Genomic DNA, 19450 nt, shown 5'->3' with positions numbered 1-19450 from the left:
AAGATTTTGTAATATCCATAAGGTTTCCTTGGTTGACAATTCTATTGATTTGTTCTTGGAGATTAGAGAGACCTAAACCTATGAATTGTCTTAACTCCTAAATCTCTTTTCTATACTGCCTAACTTCATCATGAAGTTCCTTAATGCTAACTTCCTTGGGAGACTGTTGGTCAAACCTGTTTAAGACATCATTAAGGTTATAAGGATTTACAGTCTTCTTAGCTTCTACCTTAACAACAGATTTCTTAAAAACTTCATAAATATTTTGCTTAGTCTTTTCATCTTCAACTTTCCTTAAAGTATCTAGGATAAATTCCTGATCTTGGCTTATGACATTTATAGTTTTAGGACGGCAATTACAATTACCCTTAATACATTCTGCTTAGTCACTAGAAGATTGGCTAGAAACTTCACCACTACTGTCTAGTTGATTAATGTCATCTTCATTATCTGAATCAGTCCTTGATTTAGAATCTATGGAGTTTAACATTACCTTACAAAGCATATTTTTTAGGTCATCTGAGACACTTAAGTTATTAATCTTTTGCTTAACTCTACAATCTTTTTTATAATGGCCAACCTTGCCACATTTAAAACAGATAATTGGCTTGACATCTAAAGGGGTTTCGACCTTTTTATGGGTATCTTTATTAACCCTTCTTTGGACGTGTCTTGACTGCTTAGTATCATTCATCCTATAGTTGTCATAGGTACCTCTCTTACTGTGGTAAAACTTATCTTTGCTAGGCTTCCTACTTGGTTTTTGCTTAGAAGGAGGCATAGTTTTCTTTTGGCTGAAACCAAACTGGCTACAGAATGATCCAAATTCATTCTTGTAGATTTTTTGTTCATTCTTCATTTGTTGCTTAAGCTTGAAGTCATTGCACAACTTAATCCCTTCAGCTGTGACAATGCTTATAATCTCACCATAGGTTAGCTTATCATAAGGGATTTGACCATTATACCGTTCCCTTATCTTAATCCTAATTCTCTCAGAGAAAAACTTGGGTAATCTTGAGATGAATTTTTCTTTCCAAAAGGACTGGTTGCAATCTGACCTTAGCATGACTTTGGTTAGGAAGACTTCCTTATACCACCTAAAATCATGAAGCTTGGGACACTTAAGGTTGGTTAAGAGATCTGCAGTTTTATCCTTAATTTTTGCAGGATCTCCAATGAAGTGTTTGGATATTGAGTAGATTAGAGTAGCCACTGCATCCTCTATATCTTGGTCATCTTCGTCCTTAACAACTTCACTATTCTCATTAATCCTATAGGCTTTTAGGATACTATTTCTATCATCAAAAGTGAGATAATTATCCCACCAACCCTTAAGCTGACCTATAAACCTAGCAACAATGGTTTGAGCTACAGCATGATATGGCAATCTATTGTTTAATTTATAGGTTGTACTTACCATGGTCATTTCTTGAAGCTTAGTGAGTATGTTATACTCGGTCATACCATCTATGTTCCATTCATAGATAGTACCACTGGTGTATGAGGCTTGAGTATACTGATTTCTTTCCTCAAACTGCATGTCAGGAAAGGTGGGTCTAGGATAGTAATTCCTAGTCTTAAAGGTTTCCAAATTGTTAATATCTTTTGAAATAGTTTGATTATGGGGTTCGTTAAACATCTTAATTAGTTCATCGGCTTCTTCTTCTGAACTAATATCACCTTTAACCATATTGATTCTCTTATGAGGCTGGACAGTCAAAGGAGCAACAAGATTATCCTTAATCTCTGGTTAATCCTATCAACAAAAGCTTGGTTGATTTGGGGATATTCCTGGAATTCCTTAGAAAATTCTAAAGACTTAATTTTATCAGTGCTCTTAGTGTTATTAACACGCTTATAAGGATAATTTGGATATTCCTCTTGTTTGAAGAGTTCAAACCAAATCCAAAACTTAATATTTTTCTTTTCTTGTCCTAAGTAGGCATAGAAATCTTCTTGGTAAATGGCTCTAATGACTTTAGGGATAGTGCTAAAGAACCAATCATTTCTTTGCTTATTGACTTTAGAATAGAAGTCCTTTCTTAAGATATCCTTGTTGATCTCAAAGTCCTCATCACTTAGGCTTATTGTGTTAATCATCTGGGAATAGGTAGGAGACATCACAGGGGACTCATCCTGTTGGGATTCCTGAGTAGACTCATTTTCCTTAGTGTAAAATGGTCTAGCTACGTTGGTGTGACTTCTAACACCTGTTAGCTTAATGTTCTTAGGATTTCCTAAGTTGGAACCTTCTTCTTCCCTAGAGGTTCTAATTGGGTTAGAAGAGCTTGAAGCTCCAAAGGGTTCATAAACTGAAACTCTAAGACTACTGGAATGTTTGAAAGAGTTGGAGAAAACTAGTTCTCCTCCTCCATCGGGATATTGAACAATTTGTTCAATCCTTTCAGATCGCTGTGCAATGGCTGGAACAGCATTAACAAAATGCCAATTTTCAGGAAACTCAACATCTTTTCACAAGATCTTCTTGGGGATGATGAAATCTGACTTATCAAGCATATCTGAGTGAAAGTAAGTGGTCTCACCCTTAGGGCTGGTGCAAAGAGCCCCAGATCCAACGCTTGTGTTCATGCTCTTATAGGCAAACTTGGTTATGATTGAAACAGGACTGTTTCCTGGTTTGATCTTAAAGTCATGGGTCTTAATATGCAGGACAATAGAATCTAAGATGTTTGCATCTCTTATTCTAACTGTGAAGTTAGGATAACACTGGAAATAAATTAGGTCATCATTCAGTCCAGCTTAGACTGTGCCTATAATAGAATCTCGATATTCGAGATGCCTTTTATCCCTTAAACACATGACAATAGAGGTGTTTAAACCTAATCTTGTCAAAGGCTTAGCTGCTACTTGAATCATACCAAAGTGTATGAAATTATAGTCATCTTTCTTATGCTTTTCAATGGACTTGTTATCAAGAAGTCTTATGACTTGGTCGTCTTGTTCTAAGCTGACTAACATTTCAGAGGTTTTGATGGTATAATCTGTGAAGAACTTAAAGGTCTCTTTCTTATAAATTTCTTGATTAGACACCTTGGGTAACTTCCAATCATCTAAATCATTTTGGATCTTAGGATAATTGATCTCTTCACTGTTATATATATATATATATATATATATATATATATATATATATATATATATATATATATATATATCCTTATAATATTAAATTAAATTATTAAGTTATTTTACTTAATATATTTAATTTATTTAATGAATTAAATTAAGTTATTAAGTTGGTCTATCAAAAACCCACTTAGTTTGGGCTAACTATCAATCATGGAGGGGTTTTAACTTTTGGTTCCGATAATGGTCATGGGTCAGTCTCCATGTTTGGATAAGAGCGTTAGCCATGGCCCAAGAAATTTATGGTCGGTCCAACCTCATGTGATGACCAAAAATAAGGTTGGGTGATGGCTTCATTGATAGATGGACTTTCCTCGTGCTTCTGCATTAAAAATTTAGTATATAAACTAAAAATTGTTGGATTTTGTAAAAGTTTTATTTTGATTTATACAAGAAATTTTTTCATAATAAATAAAACTTTTATAATATCAATATTGTCTTTCAAAAATTTATGACTTTGATTTTACCTTTGATTTTCAAATAAGACCAAAATCAAGAAATTATCCCAAATGAGAGATTTGAATAATCTAAGGCTATGTTTGATTTGCAAAAAGTTCAAAGAAAAATATAAGAGAAAAAAATATAGTGAAAAAAAGTAGATGAAAAAATAAAGAAAAATTAAAAATAAATTTAAAGTTATTGATATATTATTTCAGACATTTTTCATTTATTTAACTCTTCTATATAAAGATTAAATAATTTAAATGTATAAAAATTTCTTAATAATTTTAATTATATTTAATTTTCTTCTTATTCTTCGTATCAAAACGAAATATAAGAAAATCATTTTATTTAACTTTTTTTTTTCTAACATTTTATGGGAACAACATAGCTTAAATATTGAAATTAACGGAAAATAAAATTAAGCTAGAAATCATGTCACTTTGAAATTTGAATGTTGGGTACTTAACCAAAGGACTTGCCTTATAAAATAAAATCAAAATAATGTACCAAGAAAGTTGGTGACACACTCTGCATTCATTTTAGGGTATGGCCCACAATAGAGATTTTCAATCCCTTATGTGTGTGTATATATATATATTTTCCTCCAATCTTTTTTAATTATTATTATTATTATTAAATGAGAGGAAGAGAAGAAAAAGTCGCTACTAATTCTTTATGGAATGGACGAGTTTTATCATATTGAAGAACTAAAAAAAATATCACATTGGTGTTATTATTGAAACTAATTTATTTAATTTTCCCTAAATATTGAAATTTTCAAAAAAAAAAAAAAGGTGTCATTGAGTGATCAATTTATAAAGACAGCTATTGTCAAAATAATATTATTATTATCAAGACGGATTGTGGCATAAATTTGAACAATAATTTAATTAATTAATTGTTGATTACAATAAATTCCTTTTTTTAATTAATTAAAGGAAGGGATCTATCAATACGAAAATCTCTTCTTCTTTTTTAATTATTATTATTGATTACAATAAATTCATAATATCTCATAGTGTTTTTATGATAATATCAAACAAAGTACTAATATTTAGAAGTGAAATTCAATTTGGATTGGTTGATCCTATGAAACTCAAAATTAATAATTTCTTACCAATATTTCTCTTTGATCCTTCTTAATTTGCAGGATAATTTATGGAATTGTTCTCGTTTGTTTAAAAAAAAAAAACTCATTTTTGTTAAATTTGCCTTACAATATGATCACATCGAGCCTCTAATTTAATATAGAGTTGAAGTTTTAATTAATATATAAGGTTGTATGAAGATACCTCACTTTATTTATTTATTTAATTCTAAAAAAAAAAAACTTTTCTAAATCATGCCATCATTGAAATGCAAGCTTGAGATGTCTTTGAGATCTTATCAATCAATTCGTAAACAAACACGAGAGAAATCTTTGAACAGATTGAAAAAGTAGGTGGTTGAAGAAAAAAATGTTCAATTATAAAAAACCAATTGACATTTTCAAAACCCTAATATATTTTAAGCCTTTGACTATATATTATTTTCTATAATCTAATTTCATATATAAATTATAGTTATGTCAAGGCTAAGATACTGGTTATTGCGAAACTTTATAGTACTCATGAAACTACCAATCCTTTAAATTTTCAACCATGGGTATACTTGAATAGCATTTTATCTATTGTATGACTTTGAAGTTCAAACATCTTCGAGTTCGATGGTAGGATTATATGAAAACACATATATGACAATGTACTATCATTTAAAAGTGTAATTTAGTTTAGATTGATTTATGAAAAACTCACAATCAACAACTTCATCTTGTTTATACAACACCTAGTTTGATTACCGAAGTAGCTTATGATGAATTTGAAAGATAATTTAATTAATAGCATCATTCTCATTTGTTTACAAGAACCTGATTTTGGTTAATCCCGTCTTATATAATATGGTCACATCAAGCCTCTAATTTAATATAGAGTTGAGGGTTTAATTTAATGTGAGCTTATGTCTCTACTTTAATGGCAGGTACTTCTTTATTTGATTTATTAAATTCTAAAGGAAACTTTCTAAATAGTTTCATACAAACAATAATTTTATGGGTCATTCGAGGTAATTTGTGGATCATTCGAGGTAAACCATCCCCTATTGGGATGAGAATTGGAAGGTACTAAGTGTGGGATGGGTTTGGGCAAAATTTTAAAACCTAAATCAAGTTCTAACCAAAGAAGGGTTTTGTGTCAACTTGTCCCGAATAAGTGTGAATCAACTAAAATATCCCTCAAATATTAAAAAAATGCAAAAAAGTTTCCTTCCCATAAATAGTTGTTTCTTCTACTCCAATCATTCATTTTGCCCAAATTCCTTTTGCTCTAAATCCATAACACAAAGTTAATGCTCTCTCATTTGTACTTTCCCATTTCATTTTGCCCTAAAATCATACCATAGATGACAATTTGTCTTATTTATACTTGATTTCTTTACTAAAAGGTTTGCTCACTCTAACTTATAAGTAAGGGTTGTCTCAAATTTTTTATTTCTTTTTATTTGGTTTCTATACGATAGAGGCAAATACTCATGAACGCTAAGATCAATACTAAACCATTGATGGTTTTTGTATGAGAAATTATGCAAAAATTAACGAAGATGTTTTCTAAGGTTTAGAAATTAAAAATACTTCAAATTGAAAGTCATTGTGCATAAAATAAAAACATCACTCTAAAAGAACTAAACCAGACATAAAAGGAGATAACAAAGGATGAGAACATTTGAGGAGTCTATTTCTATCAATTTTGAGTCCATGAGTATAGAGGTTTAACATAATATTAATCGAATAAAGCTAATATGTATCCTCCTTATATCATGAGTTGTGGTTAGTTTTCTTCAAATAATGGGATGGATTCAAGTTTAAATTATGATGAATATGGTATATTTAGCTAACCTGCTACACAAATGTCATATGGTGATTCAAATAAAACGGAATGACGTTTTCAAACAAACATATAAATAAACTTGGATTTCAAATATATTTCATCATAAAAGATGCAACCCCATTACATAAAAACAAAGGAGGGATTGGTCTTTAATAATACTATATTAATCTTAATCATCCAATTTGAGTGCATGTACGATTAGGGATAGAAATACGATGAAAATGATAAGAGATGTGAATCATAGTTACATATGGAAGAGAAAAATAGAGTTTGTTTTGTAATGTTTTTCAAAGTATTTTTCAAAACAAAATTTTGTTTGATAACTCAAATATGAAAAATAGTTTTTCCATATGTTCTTCGTAGAAGCCATGTACAATTACATACAATACAAAAGTTTCAAACCTATATATTTTATGTGTCTATAATTATTTTGTAAAACATTCTATAATAAATATATGGAAATATGCCAATCTTTTAAAAAAAAAAAAATAATCATGTATGTTTTCGAAACAAATTCTCAGCAAATTATTTTCAATCAAGAATTTATTAAATATGTTTTTAAAGTTAAAAATATTATTTTAATTCTAAATAACAACACTATTTAGCCTACTTAACCAATAACAAATATATATATATATATATATATATATATATATATATATAGTGTTTTTATATAACATATTTTAGTTATTTTTAATCATTTTCACTTATTTGTTAAAGATTATTTTAAAAAATAATTATACAAATATAGAAAATAATTAAAAATAAAGTATTTCAAATAAAAGTAAAAATATTTCAAGTTTTCAAATAGACTTTTATTCAATAAAACATTATAAAATATGAAAAGCAATTCTCATTAATTATTTTTTAGAATTATTTTCAAAACTACTTTTCAAACCCAACCTTTTTCCCCCCTAAACTTTTTAGCACACATAAAATTAAATAGAAAAAACATGATTAACTAATCTATAATTAAATAAATCCTAATTAATCTAAAGCAATTCACAAGCTTGAATTCCTAATTCCACCACTTCAAAATCACTTTCAAATTTGAATATAGTTGGGTACTTAACACAATGGCTCACCTCATAAACAAACAAAATAATTTTGTTAGGAGTTGGTGGCTTGCTCGTGCATTCATCTAAGTAAGAGGCCACGATACACACTCTCCACCCTTCAATTTTTTTTCAATAAGATCAATTTGAATAAGTATTTGTTATTATTAAATGTAAGGAGCATCAATCTCTAGACTGACCAAGAATAGTAGTCACCATGAACCCTTTATGGCATAGAGGAGGCAAGATCTTCAATAAAAATTACAAAAATGTCCAAATCATTGTCATTATTGATATTAAACTATTCATTAATTAGCTCAAATTTTCATTTATTTAAAAAAAATTTCCTTCATAAATAAATTTTCAAAGAGGTGACAATAAGTGACCAATTTACTTACACAAATTGTTGCATTTGATTAAAAAATAACAATCTATTAGTATGAAGATCTTTTTTCTCGTGATAAGTATAATAAAATTTCAAATATCTCATAAAATGTTTTTGTGACAAAGGATTTATAAACAATGGTTATTAGTTTCATCGTTGTTAGAGTTGTATCAAAACAAACATCTAATAAAAGTATTAGCATTTAGAAATGCAATTTGATCCGGATTATGTCATAACAAACTCACAATAAAAAAATAAAAAAATAAAAAATCATCTTGTTTTTATAAGATATTTCTTTTTAATCCTTCTTACTTTGCTATCCAACTAAGTTACAATAGATTAGAAAGATGGTTTCATGATCATTCTTACTTTTTTTATAAGAACCCTATTTTAGTTAATCGCACTTTATACCATCATCACGTCAAGTCCCCAATTTAATATATTGAAGCTTTAATTTATTGTGTGATTATGCATCTATTTTATTGTAAATGACATCTTTAATTTGATTTCTTTACTTCTAAAAGGAACATCGTTGAAAAAGAAAGTTCAAGTTCTCTTCGAGATCTTATCAATCAATACCTAAATTGAAATATACGTAGTACATATATACAATAAAAAATGATCTTCAAATAAGATTGAGTATTAAGTTGTTGAAAAAAATATTTGTCAATTATAAAGTATCAATTGGTCCAAACTCTACTATATTTCACTATGAACTATTATTTATGTGTAATTTTTATTTATAAATTATAGATAAATCAGGGTGTTTCTACAAATTTCTAAGATAATTAGTGGCTATCATGAATTTCATGGTATTGTAAAACTATCAAACCTTCAAATTTTCCCCCTTTGAAAACTATTTTACCTATTAATTTTTAGTGACAAAGGTCAAAATTCAAACATTTGACATCTTACCATCTACAATATACTCTCATTGTTTCATAAGATGGCACTAAGGGCTTAAATGTTATATGGTAAAAATTATCTTCTCCTTATTCCAGAAAGGAGCTTTCGATTATGTCACCTTTTACATTCTCTTTTCCTTGAATAAAGTTTCAGACATAAAAGATCGACGCAATCTCTACTAAATTTTTTCAAGTGTACTTTCCATATAAGAAAGGATCTTGACTTCTAACGCGGTTTCTTCTGGTTTCCTTTTGGGCCCCCAAAGTCAGCAGTAGATGTCACCATTCTGAAAAGATTTGTATTTTGTACCAAAGGCTGTCAGAATTTTGTCATTCCCCTCTATTCCAAAGTCTAGCGGTTGATGCCCTTAGTGCTTCTTGCATGGGCAAAAGCATAAATAGTTAAAAAAAAAACTATCATTTTATTCTACAAATTGTTTGTTACTCCTTTTTCACCAGAACTATCTCATAGATCTCTGAGAGATAACCCCACATAATCTCTCAGAAACTAAACTTAAGGACGAGACTCATTTAGAACTGAGTTGGTAAAGCTCTAATTGTTGTTTTTGTTTCTGTTTTCCTAATTTATCCACTAGGTCAGTCTGGTTGGCTCTCTGTGCCTAGTTTTGGTGTAGTAACTATATTTCGATTCATGCTCTTTTGCCAAGGGTTTCGTGATTGGACGTTGAACCCATTTTATATGTTGCAAGCTTATTGACTGGAAATAGATAATTACAAGCACACCCAGTTCTGAGAAAGTGTCTTGCCTCAAACCTGATTCTCCAATTCAACAGCACAAAATGGTAAGCAGAAAAGAAAGGAAGAATGAAGAGTGAAGATTGTGTAACATTATGCTCCAGCAGACAGTGAAATGAAAATTCACAAGGATTATGTATTTGTGTGATTCACTGAAACAAGCAACGTATCCATGAGAGGCAGGAACTGAACAAAAACAAGAAGCAGCAGAAGCACCAGGCACTGCAGCACAGACAATCTGCATGTTAAGTGAAATAAAAATTGTCACCCAAATTTCAATACAACCTTGTATGATAAATCACTGCTGCTCATCATCAGGCATCTCTTTTCCCAAACCACGTTGTGCAAGTCTGTAGTACAGAATACCCATAGTTGCCATGCATGCCCTGCGCACGATTATGGAATATTTACATCAGTTAATATAGTTTTGTTCTTTTTTGTTCCCAATTTTACTGTTTGCTTGTGTTGGGACTTTAATGATAGTAATGACTATGACCACCATATCAGTATCAAGGTGGAAGACCTTTTATGTACTCCAATAAGGGCATCCATTAAGTCATACAGGGCAATATCCACACTAAGATGATCCCATCATCTACTCATGAGAAATCGATATGGCTACCAGTAAAAAGATGTGTCTTAGTTGAAACCATCCTATTGAGAGGATTTTAAACTGCATCAAACTTTGATCCTATACATGTTCATCCACCATAGTGTGCCAAAATCTGTGTCATCCTAGAGTAGTGCCTCATCTAGCCTATTTACCATGGAAACAGAGCCTTGAACCACTTGATCTAGTTGTTAAACATTCATATCTTGCCTTTTGTTTTTCTTTTTCGTGTCCCTCTTCTGTTCCTCCAATTTTTCTTGTTCCTTTTTTTCAAGCTATTCTCATTTCAGGAAAAACAAAAATATAAATTGCAAAGAAGAAAGTGAAAAAAGAGATGAGTGAGTTGACATTACATTATTGCTATGATAAGAAGGACTTTTCTTGGATCCATCCGAGAAGATCTCTGATGCCGTGGACGAGATTCCAGGACATCATCTGCATTTGATGCATCTTTCCGTGAAGGTGCAGTCACTGGTAAAGTTGGCAGTGCAGAAGACCAGAAAGGCAGCAATGCTCTAAGAAACTTGTGGTGGAAAGGACCTGCAATTGAAATTCCCATTAGTTTAAATTCAAATTTTGCATTCAATCAGCAGAGTTGCAAGAAATGACAGCAAAAGCATGCATTAAACAAGATTAAATAAGAACACAGTAAAAATGGATTAAGAAACACCCTCAATTATTTTCTTTGATACGTTGGAATAAAAAAAAAATGAAAACAGAAAAAATGGATTAAAAAACACCTTCTCTCTCTTTTTTTTCTTTCATTTTTTTATTTTTTATTTTATATCAGGGTTAACACCAGGAAGATATGAAATAATTTTGATTAGTTCAAGATTGCTTCATTCTAATGGAAGCTCTGGCAAAATCTGTCCTCAAGGTGGTCATATAATTAAGACCTAGCAGTTGCAAAACATGCTAAAAATTTTATACCCACCCCTTCGAGTGTACTTCTTATGCGTCCCATCTTCATCATCATCAGCATAATAAGAGATTTCGGAGTTTTGCCTTTCAACATATAATCCACTCTTTCGCGTTGTAGCACCAGGCTGTGTTGCAAAACAATAATCAAATCAGATTTGTACAAGACTACAAGTTAAAAACATATATGAAAAAGCACATCAAATGTGCACACCCATACTCTTTTTCATCAAATTGGCACATATATGCAATCAGAGAATGATTTGAATAGTATATAATCTAGATGCCATATTTTAACAGCAAAATCGTCTTACACCAGAGGGACTTGTGCTTTTCATAAAATTTGTCTCATGATTAGAGATCTGCGCATTCCCTGCTGAGCTAGGACCATCTATTTCCACAATATCTGATACGGAAAGTTTAGAAGGGCCAGTTCCATTGGCAGATGAGTAACCATCAGTAAAGTTTGTTTCATCCTTTGCTATTGAGGGTGATGAGCTTGTAGCAGAGACATGCATCAGAGGATCTGAGGCAAAAGCAGGAGGAGGACTACGAGATTCCACTGCTGGTAATGAAACTGGATGATTTCCAAATAAGTTCTTTTCCATGCCAGTCTGCACATAAGAGCAAACCAGAGTTATCCAAAAGCAGGGAGTTTAGCAAGATCAACAAGGTCAGCTCTCCTGCAAAGGAACCTTCTACTTATTTAATACACCACAGAGTTCCCCAGCTTATTATCCTGCTACATATTTTAGCCACATATTTATAATTTGTAGCATTGCTATAACAGTTGATTTGAAATAGTGATCCACAAACAATGACTACAGTATATGGATCTATCATGTAGTCCCACATGCACTCTCCCATTTTAAAATTACACAGAACCATTAGAAGCAACAGAGATCAGCCCTTGGTTTGCAAATATCATCTCGAAAATTAAAAGAAAGAAGAAGAGGAGAATAAGAGCCAAAGTCATACTAAATCTAAAACCCCAAAACAGGGTATATACCAGTGAGCTTCAATCAACTTTAGATTAATCTCAGCAATCCAATAGGGCAAAATTTCATACAAGGAGTCCACAACATTCTCCCAAAATCACAAGTGAGCAAAATGTTGCCAATCAATTTTGAAAGAAGTTCTTATACCAAGGTTTTAAAGTCCAGCAAAGTAGCCAACCAAAATGATCAGCAGAGACTCCAAAGATATGACAACCAGCTTCACCTTCCCACATTGAAGGATATGAAGATATTGGAAGATTTACACCACTTAAATACGATAATCAAGACTCTCAAAATTTCTTCTTCTACTGGTGAAGAAAACTTGACATTAAAAAACTGTATGATTCCACATTGAAATTTTTTCCACTGCTAAATGAAGAAATCTTGATGTTTGCAAGCAGCTGCATGATGCACATACAACTCACAAACAAACAAGAAATATGATGTGAAATCCATAATATCAACTACAATAAAAAATTCTAAGACCCTAACCAACTTTCATGATAGCACCAAGATTTTTATAGGAACATTTGGACCATAGATGCACCATTGGGCAACATATCATCTTAGAGATTTGGTTAAATTAACAGAATTTTTAACACGTTGATATTTTGATATATTTCAATAACCAACTATCAGAGTCCCCTCAAAAGGCCTTCAGCCCATGGATATCCTTTTACTTCCCCCTAGTTTAATGACAAAATGATGCCTTGGAAACCTAGTCATACAACCATGCATGTTGGAATGCTAAGCATGTAGCTAGAAGGGAAACCCATGGAGAAGAATTCAAAAATGGATGTGCTTCCATAAATTAGAACTTATGTCACATAGACACTGCAAAGTATGAGAATCACACATGTCAAATATTGACAATGGTTTGGATATGGAATGTGGTATCCCACATTGGACAGGGGAAAATGTTTTTGCCCTATATATATATATATATGAGCTCCTCTTAATCTCGTAAACAAGTTTTAATGCCATGAGGGCTGTTTGGGCCCATAGTGAACAACATCTACACAGTTTGGAGCAGGTTGTGATGTATCAAAGCCGATCCCCAACCCAGGTGTAGGGGTTTGTTTGGCTTCATAAGGGGTGCTTATTTATTCAACCCTGCAATCCCGTGGGACACACAACAAGGACATTGTGTCTTGGTGGGGGGGGGGGGGGGGGGGGGGGGGGGGGCGGGCTTGGGGTTATTCTAATATCCCACGTCAAATAGGGAAAAAAGTTCTTAGCACTATATATGTATGGGCTCCTTTTAATCCCATAGATGCATTTGAAAGTTGTGAGAGCCCTTTAAGCCCGGAGCAAACAATATCTACACATTTGGGAGCCAGCCGTCACATGGAATATGTGTCTGACTTGCCCAATGACAAATATGGATCCGATAATGATGCCAAACAAAGATAAAAAAACGAATTTGGCAATTCCAAATTCCTTGCAAGTCTACTTAGCCTCAAGTTGGAGGATGTTCTTAGTCATACAATTCAATTTGACAATGTACTCGTGTCCTAAGATCTAGGAATTAAATCTATCTAACACTTAGCGGATAGGCAAAACAAAGAGTACCTAAAAAGGGAGGCAACCCAAAGTAGCACCTGTTGGCATTACAAGTTACAACCCAACACGCATAATGCATTCTAATACAATGCTAAAGAAGTTCAGCAGGTCAATAGAACTGTAATTGTACAAATAAAGAAACAGTAAATAGTGATTGTCACATTTCATTAAAGCGAGAACATGTTTACAATAATCTAGGAATGTGGCATGGACTTTACCTGCATGATAGCTTCCTTCAATTTTGAATGAAGACGTGACCCTGAATCTCTAACGCTTTTAGGGGGCCATATCTACACAAACAAAGCATCATCAGAAATGAATTAGACCTAAAACCAGCATGGAAGGAACAAAGGTCTAAAATAACACCATAAAGACTTGTCAATCTACCGATTAAACCCAAAAGCTTAAGTTGTGAGTTGATGAGCCAACAATGTATGTCCAACTAACAAATCTCTTGCATGAAGCCTCCTCTTGTTTGTGAATGGGTGAAATCAATGAGGGATAATATATAGGCAATGGGGTTCACATGAAAACTTTGATACCATGCCAAGTTACTAGTGTTTAACTTAACAGTTTAAATTGTTAAGTAACAAGTCAACAATGTATACCTGACAAATATTTCCGTTAAAGTCTTAACATTGACAAAGCCAAAATGGTCAACATAATTTGTTGAAAATTGACAAAAGGCCGGAAGGAGGTAGCATGATTGAGTGTTTACTATTTTGCAAAATTCAGAACACATCTTGTTGTAGATAATGATCCATTAGGAGGAATGGCATTAAGCATTTAGAGATCACAAGATAAATTTTAATTGCTTTCACTTTTCATATGCAACTAGCCCTTAAGTGATGGACAGGAACCTTGTAATAAACAATAATAATAATAACAATAATTGTCGTAGTAGTAGTAAAACATAATAACGTAAAAACGTCTTTGGTGAATATTTGATCATCAAAAGGGCTATTATTATCAGATTAACATTTTTCTTGAAGAGATGAAACAGACCAACACACAAAATTTTAGCCCTGTCAAAGTCATTTTTTATATAAAAGGGCAAAGATGGTCTAGAATAAAATAATTACTTGCAGAAAAAATCACTTCCCATAGAAGTTGATGAGGAATGAAAAATATATAATCAGAGAGAAACTTTAAATGTTTCTTTCTTTAGCACTAAAGAAAAAGTTATCCTTCCAATAGAAGAATTATATGTATGAGAAAGAGAGATAGATTTAATGGGACTACTTCCCTAATATAACAAACTAAGAGAAAGAGGGGTAATAGATAAATTAATGGGAATCAACAGTGTAGGAGGGTTACTCAGAACTAATTAATTAAAAAACTAAAAATTTGAAAATATTTCACTACCAACAGACAAGTAGCCAGTAAATATCAAGGATGTCTAAATGACGCCAGAGACAGACCAGAAATCACTCAAATTACTTAGAATCCCAGTGTCACATTGGACTGCAGCGGGACAGTCATAAAGTAATTATCCACTGAGAGACTTTTGAGCCACTCCAAACAGTAGTAAAATCTTCAAGAATTGAGCCTCTTTCAATTCTAAATTAACCAAAAAATTTAGCCTCTAGGAGTTCTAAATTAACCAGAACCTAGAGCTTCAGTAAGAGCATTTACATTAATGCAAGAGACTCACTGCAGTGAAGCAGAGTCCTTCAACAATTGATTCGCCAATGGGAAACCACTTTGCCTTGTTTGATTTTGTATCTCGGTGTTATGCAGTAGTTGCCCATGTTAATCTGCTGCTCATATGCATCTTTTAGACCTTTGAGTTCTTTATCTTTAAAAACACATTCAGTAGTATAAAACTAATTAATTTTTAAACAAAAGAGAGAGAGAGAGAGAGAGAGATAAAAGAAAGGTAACAACACATTGTGAAATTTTAAAAAATGCTTGTTATTACTAATTTTTTCTCCAAGAATACTAGCAACTGCTACCACTTCCAGCCATGATTTATTAATTAAGAAGGAAAAAAAATGAAATCAACCAAAGTAGATAAAATTATGGATAACTTCTAAAGGCAATACTTACCGAAGTGGAACATGCAGGACATGCATATCCAGCTGGTGCAGTGTGCGGAGGAAAACTTTTAATATGTGAAACCAAACAATTTGTGTGTATGATATCTAAAATAAGCCAAAAAGAAAATATTAAGTTTTGCAGAATGACAATAATAGGCTTTCTTTCAAAGAGAAAAATTGCATATAGGAGGCAATGACTAAATCAAACAGAGCACATACGCAAGCAGCCTAATCGAGTCGTTTGAGAATCCGTCCCCTCTTGGAGTGCCGCTTGACAAAGACAACATGTTGGAGGCCAATCATACTCTCCATCTATCACCCATTCTGAGTACGTACGGACCTAGGATAAATGTCAAGATAAATTCAGCATGGTGCCTGAAATTGCTGCGACCACCATATGGACAACAAGAACTATTTTGGTTGCATGAATATATGGATGCAGCAGATGCACAGACACACAAAAGGGAAAATAGCAGTCATGTATTAACACTGCTACATGGATCCAGATGCAGGTGAATGCAACTCAGAGTTTTCCACAAATTATTACCCTTATAAACCTATTCTCTATTATGTTAATTAACACTTGACAGAAACAGTTACAGCTTCAAGTCAATCTATCTAAGCAGTTTAATTTAATACCCAAAAATAAATAAATATGTAAAATAAAGCAAGACCAAAAAAGTCTTCCTAATACCCTATTAAATCATATCTAAGGTGAATGAAATTCATTAAAAAAATCATTAAAAACATTGGGATGAGAATTTCTCAGGTGAAATTAGTTGAGTTTCTACAAATTTATTAGCCCAAAAAAGAAATCAAGGTTGTTCAAGGAGCCCACTAGAATATAAAACCAACTTACATCATCAAAAAAGGCAAATACCATTCAATAGAATAATAAGAGGCATGCAATCAAACTGAGCCAACCACTGTTCATCCATCCTCATGATCATGTACTCTTTCTCAAAATAACAAACAACAGTTCCCATAATCTCAACAAAAAATCCCAGTGTAGTATTTCATTCTGAGACCAAAAACTCTTCTTAGCAAACTCCAAAACAATAGATTAACCAAACTACAAATTTTTGCAACACGCACAAAATTCAAATGGTGGTATATGATGGAAAGAGACATAAAACATAATCCAAACAAATTCTTCCGAAAATCCGCAGCACATAAAACACAAGTCAAACAAGCAAAAATCCAATATCCGTACCACGCATATTTGGTGCTCAGGAAAACAGATGCATTCTCCACAAACCGGGACCTTGTGCACGAAACAGTACAACTTGGTTGCCTGAAACCCAAAACCTCCTCACATGTCAGTCTTCAAAGTTGCAATTTAAACCCAAATTTCGAATTAACTCCAAACAACAACACCAAAAGCTAAATTACATCACACCAAGCTACACAAACAGCATAGACCAATCACAATTTACAAATTTCAATAAATCTAGAACCGAACATCAATCCAAACAGTCCAAAAAACCCAAAACTCGGAGATCGCCGAGACAATCAGATCTGAAACCCACACCACCAAAAGCAATCACGCATTTCAACACCACAACAGAAAACACAAAATTCATACGAGTTTCAATCAATCATCAATTGATGCAGGGATAGATGGATGTGTACCTTTCGGCATTTGCAGACCACCATCGCATTTAGTGCAGAGCGATGAAGTGGAGGATATTAACGGATCAGAAACGCGTAGAAGAGTGAATTGGAAAAGAAAAGGGAAATTGAGATGGAAATTGAAGAGAAAAAATGTAGGGTTTGAAGAGAGAGTGGGATCTGTGAGGAAGAAAGGGAATGGGCTTATAGAGCTGTGTGTGAGTAAACACCAAATGCCCTCATTGGGTTCGCCGTTTTGGGTTTGTAGAAATTAGAATGTAAAGAATGTAGATCCGTTTCCCTTCTCGTCAGATTTTCATAGATGGAAATAATCATCTCCTATACATACATACATACATACATACATACATATACATATATATATATATATATTTCACATTCCTTAAGATTTTGGATAAATATATCTAAGCTCCAAAATGAAAAAAATAAAAAAAATATTTGATGAAATTTTAAGTCTCTATAAGATTTAGATATATTTAACTGAAACTTTAGAAGAAGTTAATTAATCTATTATATTTTTTCTAAATAGTTTTCAAAATCATTTATTTTTTAATATTAGTCTTGAAGATTATTATTATTGATAGAAAATAAATCCTTAAAGTTGTTAATTCATTAAAAAGGTTACTTATACTTGTTAGAAAAATATTAAAATAATATGTTAATTATTATTGTAAAATATTTTTTCTTTGAATTGATATATGAATTTACTATTAATTATAAAAATCAAGTTTTAAATTAATTTTAATTATATTTAATATTTTCATTTTTTTTTTATGGTAAACCAAGAACATGGAAAATCATTTTTTTAATTATTTTTCTTTTTATTAGTATGTCTCTAGAATCAAACATATAGTAAATTTCTTTCCTCAAATCCTTTGAAATACTTTCTCTCTCTCTCTCTCTCTTGGATGGACGTCGCCAACCACACTTAGCAACAGATATGATATAAGATTAGCTTCATCGCCTACTCTAAAAAAATTCAATTGTTATGCTTATAATTTGGTTTAATAAGGTTGCAATTTGGGCAAATTGGTTGGATTGATGGTTAATCCAAACCTATCCCAAATTAAGAAATAATCAACATAAACTCAATCATATTCAATCTCTAACTTAAGATATTCAACCTAAATCGGATCGCAACTAATTTTTTAAAACTTTGGTTGAGTTCATATTGTTCAAGTTAGGTTCAAGTTTATCATATTAGACTCAAGTTGAATTCAGGTTGATGATGTTGCATGATTCAAAATCCATCTATAATAATTAAAAAAAAAATTGTATTTATATGAAAATTTAAATAGTAAATAGAACAAAAATTCAAGATAGCTACCAAAAAAATATAAATTTATATATTTTAAAAAAATTGAAAAAATATATAATATAATATAATTTGATTTTTTTTCTTAAAAATATAAAAGAAATATGAATATTATTATATAAAATAATATATATTATAAATATTATAAAATACATTAAATCTAGTTCAGTTTAAGTTCGAGTTGTTTGAGCCTTGGTCAAAACCTAACCCAAATTGAATTCAAGTTGAAAAAACTTAACTCAAACCCAACTAAAATATTAAAAATGATTGTACAAACTCATCCAAACATCGGGTTGGATCAAATGAACTCACTCAAGTTACACTTCTACTTCCCATAACTTATCTATCTGGGGATTACAATTTTCCATTTATCAATTATTTTTACTGTATTGATTTAGTTTGTTAATTATTTGAGTTATATCACAATGGTCTAACCAAAGTATTTGAAACGAGTATTGTCATCTTGGTCTTTTTCCTTAAAAACAAATTTTTAGGTGGTGCTATATATACACAATTATTTTTAATAATTTTATTATATATTTTTAATTAGTGTTAGATTTAATAAAAAGTTGCTAATGAGAGTTAGGTACAAAGAAAAGTGAATAAGACATGAATAAAAGGTATATATATATATATATGGTTATTTTTTATTTACTATATTTTACATATACTAATGAAAAATGTAATCTTCAATTACAAATATCAACACTAGGAAATAGCAAAGGTGACTTTACAACTAATATTTTTCATACTATTTACTCA

At 31.5% G+C, this 19450-nt stretch overlaps 1 protein-coding gene across 1 annotated transcript; it reads right to left on the bottom strand.

Moving 5' to 3' along the window:
- Positions 1–9683: 9683 nt before the first annotated feature.
- Positions 9684–17649, bottom strand: LOC100242874 (uncharacterized). The gene is made up of 9 exons (XM_002264615.5): positions 17374–17649; positions 16955–17035; positions 15961–16081; positions 15752–15846; positions 13921–13992; positions 11456–11755; positions 11158–11269; positions 10577–10763; positions 9684–9999 (listed from the first exon to the last, which is right to left on the bottom strand). Exons 1-9 carry the CDS (start codon positions 17395–17397, stop codon positions 9912–9914), a joined length of 1080 nt encoding a protein of 359 aa, XP_002264651.1. The 5' UTR covers positions 17398–17649; the 3' UTR covers positions 9684–9911.
- Positions 17650–19450: the final 1801 nt, after the last annotated feature.

The sequence above is a fragment of the Vitis vinifera genome, chromosome 3, assembly GCF_030704535.1.
Source record: "Vitis vinifera cultivar Pinot Noir 40024 chromosome 3, ASM3070453v1".
Lineage (NCBI taxonomy): Eukaryota > Viridiplantae > Streptophyta > Magnoliopsida > Vitales > Vitaceae > Vitis > Vitis vinifera.
Note: the sequence above shows the minus strand (reverse complement) of the source record. Positions and strands in the feature narration are given on the sequence as shown.